The sequence below is a fragment of the Podarcis bocagei genome (genome assembly GCF_964188305.1).
Source record: "Podarcis bocagei genome assembly, chromosome: 2".
In the NCBI taxonomy this organism is placed as follows: domain Eukaryota; kingdom Metazoa; phylum Chordata; class Lepidosauria; order Squamata; family Lacertidae; genus Podarcis; species Podarcis bocagei.
The window spans coordinates 87,879,762-87,893,761 of NC_138126.1; the positions used below are offsets into that span (position 1 = coordinate 87,879,762).

Genomic DNA, 14,000 nt, shown 5'->3' on the forward strand with positions numbered 1-14,000 from the left:
TGGGGAGACATGCATTTCTGTTAGCTGAATGGCAGGCTTCTGGAAGGCTGGGAAAGAAGATGACTTTGCTCCCCAACCACACCCCAGCTCCTTTCTTAGCTACTTCTCATATAGCCTTTGGTCAGATGGCATGGAGTTAAGGATCTCCACACAGCCTCCCCAAGGCAGGAGTTCAGATGAGTTTCAAGTTTAAAATGGATCCTGTGGGAAATATAATGGCAGAAGATTCAGTCATGTGCATAGCTCAAACTTCACAGGAGTAAACTTTGAAGCCATTTCGGAGGTACGCAAAGAGCTATGAATTTGGGAGCTCCTCCATATAGAGGATGAGGTGTCTATAGAGAGTATCCATAACCAAAAAGAAGAAAGGAAGATGTAGCCTCAGAGTCAATTTGTAAAGTTCAAAATTATACCCAGGAAAAGTTGCATCAGGAATCTGTTCTGGTTGCTGTCTTCCATGGCTGCTTGTCCAATAGCCAGGAAATCCAGAACAATATTCTTAATTGTTGGTTCAGTATGCACATATGTTTTTTTCTAGCCTCCTCCCTGCCTGAAGATAGTTGTCCCAGGGCTATTTCCTCCTTGTTCATCTTTGCCACTTTCATGCTGCTTTTCACCACTTAGCTTTTCATGCTGCTAGAAGCTGTTTCCACTGTTGTGGCATGCCAACTTTAGCCTGGACCTCTTGTTGCATGACCCTTTAACTCGGATTCCCCATTCCTGCCAACTTGGCAGAGCAACAGCTCCCTTTACACATATCATTTCCCTTTCCAGCAGTATCCCTTGCAGCTTCAGAAATCCCCATAGTTCTGCAGAGTGGCAACTAGGTCACATGGATTGAGTATGTTCCGAGGCCAGCTCCTCCTCCTTGCTGTTGGAAATAACCTGCCCAGTAAAGGATTCAGGGGATTTTGAATGTTTCTCATCGTTCCTGTGGTTAGGATCCCAAATGGAAGCTGACTAGTGTGGGGTGGGGAAACGGAGCTCCCTTGAACGCTGGCAACTGAAGGAGAGAGTCCAAGTGGCTTGGCCAGTGGAAGGTCCCTCAGCGCTGTTTGGGGGCGACGGTGAATTCAGGGTGCTGTGAGCCAGCAACCGCCTCAATATGAGCACATGCTTATCTATTGCCCGCAGCTCCCCATTCATTCAAATGATGCCACATCAAATGATGTGGCTAGCTCAGTCAGTAGAGCACGAGGTTCTTAATCTCAGGGCTTGTGGGGTCCAGCCTCAGACTGGGCGAAAGATTCCTGCATTGCAGAGGGTTGGCCAAACTTGGCCCTCCAGCTGTTTTGGGACTACAATTCCCATCATCCCTGTCCACTGGTCCTGCTAGCTAGGAAGGATGGGAGTTGTAGTCCCAAAACAGCTGGAGGGCCAAGTTTGGCCATGATCCTCCAATTCTATGATTTCCATGAAGGCCATTCCAACTACTGTTTTGTTTTGTTTGGATCGCAAGGGGACTTTCTTCCAAGTAATGGGAGTTCCAGTCTCAGGTCTGCCGCCCGAAGCCATTCGCAGACTCCGGAGCGCCGCTGCCAAACGAGTTGGCGCTACTGCATTGGGCGCGTGTGTGGCGGACGGACTGCGCCGCAGAGACCCCGGACTCCCTGCCTTCCCGCTCGACACTTGCGCCACCATAAGAGGCGGCTGTGGAGTCCAAATAAAAAGCCTCAGTTTAAAGCGGACTCCCCGTACCCTCAGGCACAGGACCTGAGGTAAAATAAATGTGCTTCCCGGTGTGGAAGATGCCGAGTCTTTCTCTCTGCCGTTCTCCCACCTGAGCTCCCACCATGTTCCTCGCTGCCTACACTCCTTTCCCCTTCTTACGCCAGCCTGGGGGCACCTCTCTCACACACCCCGCTATGCAGAAACGCGGGGAGTTCTCCTGCCTCACGCGGACATTTTGCGCCCCCCTTTCCGCCCGCCGCCTTGGCACTCAGCAGCGGTGGGCGGGCAGGACTGTGTTGCGCCACGCGAGGCCGCTTCTTCCCTCCTGCGGCCTCCGCTCTGGAGCAGCCCAGCGCCTCAGGTGAAGCGCCTCAGCTGAGAGAGAGAGGGAGCCGCCTCCCCTTCTCGGGCCGCGCCGCTGAGCGCTGCGGTAGCCCGTCTCCTCAGGCCGCCTCTGCGGTTGACAAGCGCTGGGCAAGGCAGTGCAGCTAAACGTGCTCAACCAGAGAGCCAGGCTGCCGCCTCCACCGCCGCTCTTCTTCCCGCCACGTCCCCCCGCCATCGCCTCACGCCCGCTTCCCGCCCCTTCCAGCCAGGCCTGGGCTCCTGAAACGGGGCAGGCCTTCCCTGAGGAAAACGACCCCGCTTTGTTCATTCCGGGCAGCCGAGAGGCGCCTTGCTATTATGTCTGAAGCAGCCTGAGCTTGTGTGTGTTTGTAATGGCAGTTTCGGGCTGGGGACGGCCCAGTGCGGGTGAATGGCTTCCAGCCTTTCCCGAAAAGCCGAGCCTAGGCAGCCAGCAGGCAAAAGGCGGGGAGGTGGTGGAGGAGGCCGGGGCTGGAAACCCGCCTGCCGCGGTCTGTGTGTGCGGAATGACTAAACGTTTATTGAGGAGCTACCCGAGGCTCTCGGCGTCTCCTACACAAGCACCGTTCACCTCTCCCTGCCGCCGCCGCCGCCCCCCTCCGCCTCCCGCGGCGTGGAACGCCCCCCCCCCTTCCGCCCCGTTCTCCTCTCCTCTCCTCTCCCTGCTGTTGCTGCTGCTTCTCCTCCTTCTCCTCTCTCTCCCCTGTAGCGAATTAGAGATTTCGTGGCTTAATTGAGGAATCCAAGTGTTTCTGCCTAATTCCAACCTTCCCCGCCCCCCGCGCCTCGCTTCTCGTGCTATCCCCGGCAAGGCGAGCACTTCAGCCCCGCACCCCGCATCCGTTCAATGAAGCAGCACAGATCCACGGCGGCTCCAAGTGGGTTTTTGCAGGACGAGAAGGAGGAGGAGGAGGAGGAGGTGGCGGCGGCGGCGGAGGAAAGGAGCTGGCGGCGGCGGCGGCGGCAGCAGCAGCAGCAGCAGCAGCAGCAGCAGCAGCAGGCATCTTTGCAAGGAAGCCTTTCGGGTCTAGCTCGGCTTCTGGGGATTTAAGTGTCACTCAAAGCATCCCCAAATCAGCTCGCTGCTCCTCTGCGCTTTCTTCGCGGGCATCGATTCGAGCCCTGAGCGGTGCATTTCTGCAATTTCCTACCAGGGAAGGTAAGGAGGCTGTGAGTGCCAAATGCACCACGGCGGCGGCGGCAGCAGCAGCAGCAGCATGGTCACTGACAGCCTAGACTTCTCGTCCGGGTAACTTCCCCTCTTGCCCTCTTCCAGCCCCCCACCCCATCCCACCCCACCTTTCCTAGGAATGGTGGTGGTGCAGTTAGGCACGATGTGGTGGTGCATTTAGGCACGATCGCCTTCTCGCATCGCCCCATCCCTTCTATAGATGCTCGATCTCCTTAGGTGGAATAATAACAATACAATAAAAACCGAAAAAAGAAAGACGTGGCCTTTTGTCTCAGCCTCTTTGCATGGTGCTAAGGCTCTGTAGATCCTACTTTTTACTTTTTTCCGGTGTAAAGAATCCTGAGCATCGCAGGACCCACGACGTCATCCAGCGATCCCCCGCTCTTAATTTCTGTGCCCCCAAGACCACCTCTCTCTCTCTCTCTCTCTCTTTCTCTCTCTCTCTCTTTTTCCAGGAGCTCAGGCAACCATCTCACCCCTACCAAGAAACTCGTCATCATCTCACATCCCCCCTTCCCCCAAATGCTATAGGCTGAGCCCTTTCCAGCCACCCATTGCTAACTCGGGCCCCCTCCCCCCCCCCGCGATTTCACCCACCATTTGCTATTCCCAAAGAGCATAAAGTCTAGCTTTTCCCCCTCCCCCATGTGCACGCCTTGCATTCCCATTTTAACCTCTTTTTCCTTCCGTTCCTAATCCGATTTTGCACATTTCCCCATTTAAACTAGGTTGCAAAACTGCTGTAACCTGCAACTCTTGAAACTTCCTCGGTTGTTGAAGTCTGTGTTATTTTACTTAAAAGGACAACAACAAAAAACAACCTCTTAATCCTTTTGTGGATTACTCTCTTTTTTAAAATAATGCATTTCCTTCTTCCCCTTTAATTTTTTTCTTTCCTCCTTTCCTTCTTTTTTTTGGCAAGGAAATTTGCTCCATCTCCAGCAGCAACCACTGCTCCTTTTGATGTTGTGGTACGCCGTGCGCATGCGCTCCACATTAGAATTACTGCACTGGCTAGAATAAGTTGGATCTCTTCTTCTCTTCCACTGAAGCCCTAAATCATATCAAAAGCTAAAGGGATGCTGAGAGTCCGGGAAAAGGGTTGCTTTGGAATTTGGTCGTTGCCCTTAATCATAACAGTGGTGTGTGCACAGAGGTAAGTGGCCAAAGGGTCTCTCTTTTTCGCCTTCACTTTGAATTGTACTGTATAACTGGGAGGTGCAGAATGCATCTTGCGAGATAGAGACAGGGAAAACCGCTCTCTCATGTCTTTTTACCCCTTTCTTTAGTGCTAATGATCCCAGCAATATGTCCCTGGTAAAAGAGACCGTGGATAGACTGCTGAAAGGATACGACATTCGGCTGAGGCCAGATTTCGGAGGTAATTCGATTGCTTTTGTAGAAAAGCCTGCTCCACGCTCAGGCTGTCCCTTCTTCGGAGTGTGTGTGTGTATGTGTGTGTGTGTGCGCGCACGCGTGTGTGTGTTTTCAACGTGGTGTGAGCGCTGCTCCTGCTCTGCATCTATGTTGCCATTTTCTGAAGCTCGACCCAAAGTTAAGCCAATTGTTCCCCAATTTCCCTTAGCCCGGAACGGCCGTGACACGATCCTTTAAATCTCCTCGTGTGTGTCTGTATTTGTATGTTTCTGTATCTATACACACAGTACTTGGTCTCGTGTGCGTTGATTACCTATTAACGCGTAATTAAAGCTTGGCTAATTGGCTTTATGGAGATGCAAATCTCCTAAGTTTCCCCAGCATCCGTGTCACCAAGCCTGGTGTGCTGTGCCTGTGGCCACAGTAAACATTTCTCCTTTTTTTGAGTACAGGATGTTCGGCTAAGCGAGATGAAAATGTCATTCTGCTCCCCGTGAGCTGTGCGTTGGGGAGCAGGTTTCCGCGTCGTTTGTGCTTGTGTATGCTAAACCGGGTCCTTGGACCCTCTCTGAACGTATGTGGAAGCCGCTAGTACAGACGGCACTATGCTGTTACTGGGCTCCGAGGAGCGTGCGGTTCCGAGAGCCCCGTAAAGTCCTCCTTGAATCCCGAGTCAGCGTCCCTCTCGCTCGGCTTCGCCTGCTTGCAAGGGCTCGGCTAACCGGACTGAGCCCGTGCAGCAAGCAGGAACAGAAGCCTCTGGGTTGAAACTCACACTGCAAGTCTAGCGGGGTGTATCTCCGGCCAGCCACTTAAAGACACTTTACCCTATTATTAACACACGTGTGTGTGTGTGTGTGTGTGTGTGTGTGTGTGTGTGTGTGTGTGTGTGTGTGTGTGTTATAAAGCACCCGTTGCTGACGGCGATCCTGGAAACGCTGCAAGCCAAACTCGTGGCTAAAATGAAGCCCTGCTGCCCCACCCCTTCTTCAGTCCGAATAATGCTTGCATGAATGAGTTAAATTGTGAGAGATCACAGTGCAGACCATCTTGTGTTGCAGGTCCCCCTGTGGCTGTTGGCATGAACATAGACATTGCCAGCATAGACATGGTGTCAGAAGTCAATATGGTGAGTATTTCATTTATCTTTCGGTCCATCTCCCCCCAACCAGGTTTTACAAGGGTCTGTGGAATCAGTAACTGTGAATGCAGGTTCTGACTTTATCGCTTTTATTTCTCATTTACCACCAATGTGCACCAGCGCTCTCCAGTTAATTAGGCCATCTCTCCACCCCCCACCCCCAATTGGATGCTTACGTCTTCTCTACATAGATGTCAGAAAGCAGTGTGAAATAATTTCTCAAGCTATTGATTTTGGACTATTTTTATCTGAAACGTCTGAATAAGAAAAAAGCTAGTAACCTGTGGTATTTTGGGGAAATCCATAGAATTACTAGAATGAGTGTTAGGAGGCCTCTTGTACAGCCACTGAAATAAAACGTTGTCCTTCAGAATAACATCTGCAAGTTTATTCCAAAAGGCTTTTAAACACTACGACTTTTAGTGTGTAAAAAGCTGGTACGATTATTATTATTTTTGACAGTCTTAGTATATAGGAGAGACCATTTCAGACATATAGTTAAGTGCTACTGAGAGACTTAGAGGAACAGTAGTGGCCTCCTTTTGCTTCATGCAGGAGCGCCCCCTGCTGACATCGATTTGCACAACAGTTCAGAATATTTTAACATTTTCATCATGTATTTGGGACAGTTATATTGTTTCAGTTACTCTTGGGAGGCATGGGGATTGAGATGAATGTTGTGCACCCAAACATAAAGTTGTAATTAGGTTGATGAATGCAGTTTTTAAATGTTGCATGAACGCTTCATATAAGTTTATTGCCAGTTCTAATGTGTAGAGCCATACTATTAAATGAAAGTACAGAGGGTGAAGAGATGGGTGTGTACATATGTTGGAATGGGACCTGGATCGCATAAAATGTGGTCACACTTTGTCTTGCATATCTTTGGCCTTCCATTTTTAAAAATGGTTGTAGAAGCCATGTAAACACACTGAAAAGTTTGTTAGGAAGACTACCCTATTATAGTATGCTACACTTGAGGCAAGTTTTTATGATTTTTATTTTATTAAAACAAAACTTCTTGCATAGTGATTGAGTTATCTGTAGGACTAGTTAATCTAGAGTTGCTAAAACACTTTTAAATATATATATTTATAAGATAGCCTCATCATATATCCATTACTCAGGCGGCAGACCACTAATGAAGGAAAGAAAGTAACAAGAAGCACTAGAATTAACTTCTTTTGAACTTTTGGTTTTCATTTGCAGACTGTGTTGAACCTTAACATCCATTGTGTTTGTTAAAGGATCACAGTAGCTTAGCATTGTAAAATATGGAAGACTATGCTTTAATGAGATAACCAGGCAAATTATAATGACATGAAATTGTGTCAGCTCAGTTTCATTAATTAGTGAGACCTAGAGTTCAAATAGAAAATGTTCAGTTTAAATTACAGATTCCCAACCCACCCCCCACACACTGTGTTTAAATTTTTTTTAATGATTGCTTGGGATATTTGGCTCTATTGCATATTAGCATGACATGAATTAACACTCGGTGACATTGTCAGGGTGTGATACTTTTCCTTCAGAAGTTATTAATGTGTTTTGTGATAGGCATAATCTTCCAAACTTTGAAAGAACAATTCAATTTCTAATGTATCGAGAAATGGTTGTGTAAATATTAGATCTTTGCATGTTTCATGTTCAGAGATTTTGTTGTAGTATGTCGGAACCTGATCACTGAGGCAATGCATAATTCCAATTCCTTCTTCCCAAAAGTGATCCTAAGGTATATTCTGTCTAGTGAGAGACACTGAACTTTGAATTTAGATCACTGTCACGTGAACATATTCCAGCATGCTCCTAGTGTTTTGTCTATATGTCTAGAAATGGCAGATTATGTTTTTGAAATCAGCCCACTACTTAGTAAAACTAACCTGGGTGACACATACTATGTTTTAATGCCTTTTTGGAAATATTAACATTTATTTTGTTCAAGAGTCTCATACTTTACAAACCTGATCTGCAAGACTGGTGTTAAAATGAGAACCTGTTCTGATCTGAAGGCTGGAACTATTCTGTTTTGTTAAGAAGATTATTCAGTCTGTTAAGTGTCCTCCAGAAGTTTGAATGTTGAAACTTTAGTATCAGAAATGGTCTCTATATACTGATGAAGAATGAACATAATGTGAAAAACAATATTCATAGTCCTACTTAGATAATACTCTTTTTTTAAAAAAAACCCCACCTGTTTGGATAAAATGAATTTGGCCTCATAAGGCTTCTTTTAATCAGGTGAAAGATAAAAAATCGACAGTAAACTTATTTTATGAGATGGTGGATGTGTGCCTGTGCCAAGGAAAACCGAGTTTCTTCACTTTCCTGCAATGTGATCTGATTTTTTTTAAAAAAATAGAGGTTGCAATCCTATACACACTTGCCTGAGAATAAGTCTCATTGAACTCATTGGAGCTTAATTCTGCATAGACCTGCATAGCTTGTTCTCGAACATTTTGTCATAGAAGGCCTTACTGTTTCTGTGTGGGTTTTAGTCGCCATGCTGTCACTTACTTTGGCAGTGCATGAATTGATATTGTCATTATAGGTTGCTGCAGACTGAATAATCTTAACCCCTTCCTGTGATTGCAGAAAAAGGAGCATACTGTGGGTTTACAGAAAAACCTCTTTTCTCGGCTCAATTTCCTGCCTCTTTAGTCTGTACCATAGTTAAGGATTACATCAAGCCACATTAACCATGGTTTAGACCAGTGTTTCCCAAACTTGGGTCTCCAGCTGTAGTTGGACTACAACTCACATCATCCCTAGCTAGTGGTCAGTGATGATTGGAAATGTAGTCCAAAAACAGCTGGAGCCCAAGTTTGGAAAACACTGGTTTAGACTAACTGGTGTTTGTCTCTAACCAGAATTTGAAGCTACTTTCAAATCCTAGTTAAGGCCAATCCTCAGTTAATATTAACCCTAATTGCAACTGGTGCCAACTAACAATTCCTTAAATATGGTAACAAGAACTTGAGCAGAAGAGGGGAAGGGCTGCAGGGAAGAGAAGCATGTGGTACCATGGACAGCTCCTGGTCATTCACTATTGTTAAGCCTACAATCCAATGCAATACTTTGGAATAAGCCCATTGAAATTAATGGGACATGCTTCTGAGCAGATATGAGTAGCCTTGTGCTGTACAAGATTGAGTGTGTGTCCTTTTTATACTGGGCTTGTCTGGTCAAAAGCATGAGTGACAGTTTCAAAGGTGTTTTGCTTCATTTAGAGCTTCACTTACATTTCATTGAAACCAGTGCTCTCTCACCGGCCCCCAAAGTCTAAAGTAAAATATTCAAAATGTTGTACAAGTTACTGTCTAGCACAGCTAAACCTTGGCATGTGTGACAAAACAGAAGATTTACAGCGTGATCCTTAGCATGTGAACTCAAAAGTGAGCTCCACTTTTTCCTAGCAAGTGTTTTATGTTTGCTGCCTTACACACACACACTTGGATGCAGTGAGATTCACTCCTGAGTAAACATTCATAGAACTAGGTTGTTGGCTACAAGTATCCAATTGTCAATAGTAACACCAATATTATTAAACGTTAGAAAATTTTAGCCCAGGGTTTTTGAACATAGTTGTCATGTAATATCTTCTAATTGTTCATCTAGCGTTTGATCTAACGTATTGTTGGCCTTTAATTTGTCAATAAATGCTGATGCAGAACCATATCTTGAGAAGATATGAGGATTATCACACACACACACCCTCTCCTCTGCCCTCCCTCCAGTCCTGGATATATTGGTAAAGAATGTACAAGAACAATTGTTGATGCTGAAGTGAAGAGAGTGGAGATCTTTCCAAAGCACCATATATGTATCAGTATACATATCAGTATACAATCTGAGCGACATGTGAGAGTGGCATATGAGAGCAAGCACACATTTCCAGTAAACAGGCTTGTTGACAAGGAGTGGGTTGTTTTTTTAAAAGAACTTAATTAATTTGTCGGGGTGTTGCCATTTTATTTTTGTTCAGCAATAAAAATGTGCTTTTTTTACTCTGGCACTGACAATCTAGTTGCCTTTCCTCACATGTGTTTCTGTTGGCAATAAATCACATTTTCCCAGCACTCAAATGACAGTATGTCATTGCTGGGAAAATGTGATTTCCTCTGCAGATTGGGACATATTCCAATAATTTTTGTAGTTTGAAGTTATGAATTTCTGCAAGCCATTTTGTGACCTTATTTACAGCTTTATTATAGAATCATAGAATCATAGAGTTGGAAGAGACCACAAGGGCCACCGAGTCCAACCCCCCCCCCCAAGCAGGAAACTTCAAAGGCTTAGTACCTCTTCTATATCAAGCAAGTGTATTAAAAACAGGAATGATAAAACAAATGCTGAACACCAGGAAGAACACCCCTTGCTCCACCACCTTCTTTTGAAACATGTCCCTCCCCATTTTTAAATATAGTTCATCGCAGACAGTGTGCTCCAACTCTACTACACATGCACATCACTGTTCCCACCCCACTCCATTTTTTAAGCCTCTCTCCCTTGTGAGCTAACAGTGTACACAAGAAGGTTCAAATACGTCTTGTGCAATCCTGACAACGAAAAAGTGATTTTTTGCAGCAGTTACACCACTGAGAATACTTTTGAATAGTTGACTTTGTACCTAGTTGTCAATAATTTATGTCTATCATTCTATCTTGAATGGCACTAGCTCTCTTGAGATTGAAAATATTACTGTTACTATTTTATAACAATATAGCCTAGCTCAGAAATTTTGTTCAGCCAAGTGCATTATCCTAGAAATGTATGTTAGGATAGATAATGTTTGCTGTTAACTATGCAGGTGGGCATCATTTATCCATAGTGCATTTCACAGCTGCGACTAAGTGAAGAGGGCTCTTGTAATATCTTGGAACTTTTTATCATCTAAGTAACTTCAGCAGGAAACAAAATTCAGAGATGAACCTGCATGCTTGAATTCAAACAATGGATTCCCATGGAATTTCTGAGCACCCCTTCCCCACTGGATTCTGGAGCAGAAAGAACTGGGTTTCCAAATCCAGCAGGAAGTTGTGATTGGTTTGCTGGTTGCTTTTGAAGAATCTTCTTGGCTCCCACATGAACAGATTTCACTGACTACTAAATTTAGAGACCATTGCAATGGTTTCTATCTGGAAAGTACAAATCATCATTTTCTTCTGAGGAGTCATATGAAGGGAGCTGAAGGGGAGGACTAGAATAAACAGCATGCAGGTTAAAGCCTTTGCAGAGGCCAGGAAAGCTCCAGTGTACACATAAGATAGTCAAAGTTGAACTGATGTGTATGTATGTTTAAACTACACAACTATTTAAGATACCCAAATATAGGGAATCCATCCTCCCTCCAAAGTTCACCTGAGCTTGTGATTCATTTGCCTCAGCACCTACTGTAGTGTGCAGCTGGTTTTCCTCTTCCCATGCATTCCCAAGCTTAGGTTGCAATAGTGGGGAAGAAATTAACAGTACAGAAGACTGTTGACACCAGTTGACACTCTGAAGGCCTCCAAACATGCTTGGTGCTTCTATATGCTGTGTGTCTGTACTTTCTAAATCCATTTGGCTCAATTCATTCAATCAGGAGGAGTTCAAATGACATATCCCAGTAGTCTTGGTGGCATGTGCAGAAGCCTCAATTGTATTGTTTGCCAGGAAAACTGGAAACAGTTTCCCTAGCAAACCTAGCTTAGCAGTCAAAGAGTAAGGAGAGAGGTCCTCTTGTAGTTCATGGATAGGCTATGTTTCAGGAAGCAAAGAATAGGGATAAATGGACAGTTCTCTGAAGTGGAGCAAAGATCACTATTGGGACTTGTGCTTCTTAACCTGAAGTGAGTGTTGAGGTGGCCAAGTTTGCAGATGATACTAAATTGTTCAGGATCATTAAAAAGAGATTGTGAAGAGCTCTGAAAGGACCTCTCCAAACCTGAGTGAGTGGGTGATAAAATGGCAAATGCAATTAAATGTGAACAAGTGTAAAATGGTAAGCAGAGAAAAGAGTGGAATGGATGAATAAGTTGGCAGGGTGGTTCCCCGGGCACTTGACTTACGAGATTTCAGAGACCTCTCAGATAAAGTCTTTTCACCCATTTAATTCTCTGAGAGAGTATAAAAAGATCAGATTCATTCTGAATTTGGGGTCTGTGTCACCCATTACCAGATTGAACCATTGTAAGAAAATGAGCCCCAGTGTTTCCAGAAAGAAGTGGGAAAGAAGACTGCCATGATGGGGGTTGTCTGTTGTTAGCCAGGACTATACCACTTGCCTATCAGGACTGACCCACATCCTAACTTTAATAAAGGGTACCTAAGCAATTAATAACATTACAAACCCTTCTGTAGCAATTTAGAGGCTATCAAGTTTCTTTTAAATGAGCTCTCAAGCTATTTGTTGCTGCTACAAAGTTAACATGCCTATTCTGGAAACTAAATTTGCTGAAACAATTAAACTTATACATAGATGTTGATGCTCCTATTGTAATAGTTCTACTGTGGGTAGACAAAACGTATTTAAACATTTTGCCCTCTCTAACATATTTGCATTAACACTTAGCCATTGGAAAAACAACACAGGAAACAAGCAATATAACCACAAGGACTTTGGTAATAAGTACTGTAGTGTGGACACTGCACTGGCATTAATGGCTTTTACTGATTATTATAGTATTAATTATATGGTCATCGTACTGGTCTTTAATTGCATGATTGAGTGTTGGACATGACTTTAAGGCTGAAGAATCTGATATGTTTCCTGTGGTTTATGTATGCCATTATGCTGTTTGTGGTTATATGAGTAATGCAGAACAAACTGGAACAATACAGTGAGCCAATCCTTACATTTAACAAAGCCAGAGTAAATTATTAAAAATTACAATTGGCTTGAAATTGGCTCTCACTAGGAAGTTGGTGCCTGCCACCTACAAACTCCTCTCTCCCAGCTGCTCCCTGTGTGCTGTGATGTCACAGAATGTTGGAATATTCAGAAATACTTTAACTGGTGAGTGGAAATTACACTAAGAGAAATACTGACAAATAATCCAGTTTCTGTGAGCCAGATCATATCCTGTAGGAGCATAAGTGTTGCCTTTTTTTAAGTCTTCAGTGTGTGTGTGTGTGTGTGTGTGTGTGTGTGTGTGTGTGTGTGTGTTATGGGTTTGACTTTTTTTAATACCTTTTAACACTCAGAGCAGGCAAGCCTGCCCAATGAGAGTTGGCTCTCATGGCTGAAGGGCATTTTAGAAAGACAGATGTGTTCTGGGAGTCAGGCTTATTTATGTGAATAATTTCTATCTGACATTTCTTCTGAAGAGGTCAAAGTGACTAACAACAAAACAAAAATCCAGAGACCAATTGCTTAATATAGCAGTCCACAGCCCAAATGCTTCCTAAAAGAGAAGGTTTTTTCCAACTTGCAAAAGACTCATAAGGAGATGGTGTGATGGGTTTCCTTTGGAAGGGGAGTTTCCAGAGCTTAGGCACAGCTGTTGAAAAGGCCCCCTCCCTGGTATCAACCAAGCCCTATCTGTTTGAGAAGAGTTAACTTTTAAGTTTAAGCAGGAGCTTTGAAGAGACTGTTGGACAATCATATTTCTTCTTAATAATCTAAGACACAAATTTTTGCTGATGCACCATCCCCACTGCATGAGCTGTAATTAAACCAGGAAATCTCTAAGGAGGAATCATTTTATGTTTCATATTTATTGAGAAATCATGGTTCCAAACTTTGGAACAAGTTGAAGTTGGTTTAGGATTCTGGATTGTTTGGAAGTTGTCAACATAATCTCTCAACTGAGATGAAACTTGGTATTTAGGCATGTGCTGGAGGAAGAAGCAAAGGGATGCAGAAGTAAAAGGCTCTTTCATATTTTGGCTTAGTTTGAACTGGGCCATATTTAAATGTGAAACAATGATCAGCGCTTCCTAAGCTAAAAAATGCATACTAGAAAGCAGATGGGAGAAGGAGAAAATGGTTAGGAAATAAGTCATACAGAGATCAGTTGATGGGGAAGCTTAAAATACTTTAAAAAAAGATCTTGAAGACTTGGAATATGTGTAATTATAGCTTTTGTTGCCACTGGAGCAAGTAGAAAGCATTTCTTACATTTCAGCTGTGTTTTTTGGTCATATAAAATTTTATGAGTTTCTATCAGGCGGATGTTTGCTCTGCCAAACTCTTTTCATAATAAGAATCTGAGCTTGAAGTGCTGAGTGCTTTGAAAAAGCTGTCCACTTCAGTTGAAAGAGACAAACTAAGCA

At 44.3% G+C, this 14,000-nt stretch overlaps 1 protein-coding gene across 7 annotated transcripts in view; it reads left to right on the plus strand.

Annotated features, from left to right (window-relative positions):
* Positions 1–2,682: 2,682 nt before the first annotated feature.
* The window catches only part of GABRB2 (gamma-aminobutyric acid type A receptor subunit beta2), a 103,010-nt gene continuing 91,692 nt past the window's right edge, over positions 2,683–14,000 (plus strand). Inside the window, exons 1-4 of one of the 7 annotated variants that reach the window (XM_081184748.1) lie at positions 2,683–3,196; positions 4,152–4,385; positions 4,519–4,610; positions 5,668–5,735. In XM_081184748.1, coding sequence (XP_081040874.1) covers positions 4,309–4,385; positions 4,519–4,610; positions 5,668–5,735 — 237 coding nt within the window. In that variant the 5' untranslated portion in view covers positions 2,683–3,196; positions 4,152–4,308. The other 6 variants (XM_081184750.1, XM_081184752.1, XM_081184753.1 and 3 more) reach the window with 6 other exon arrangements.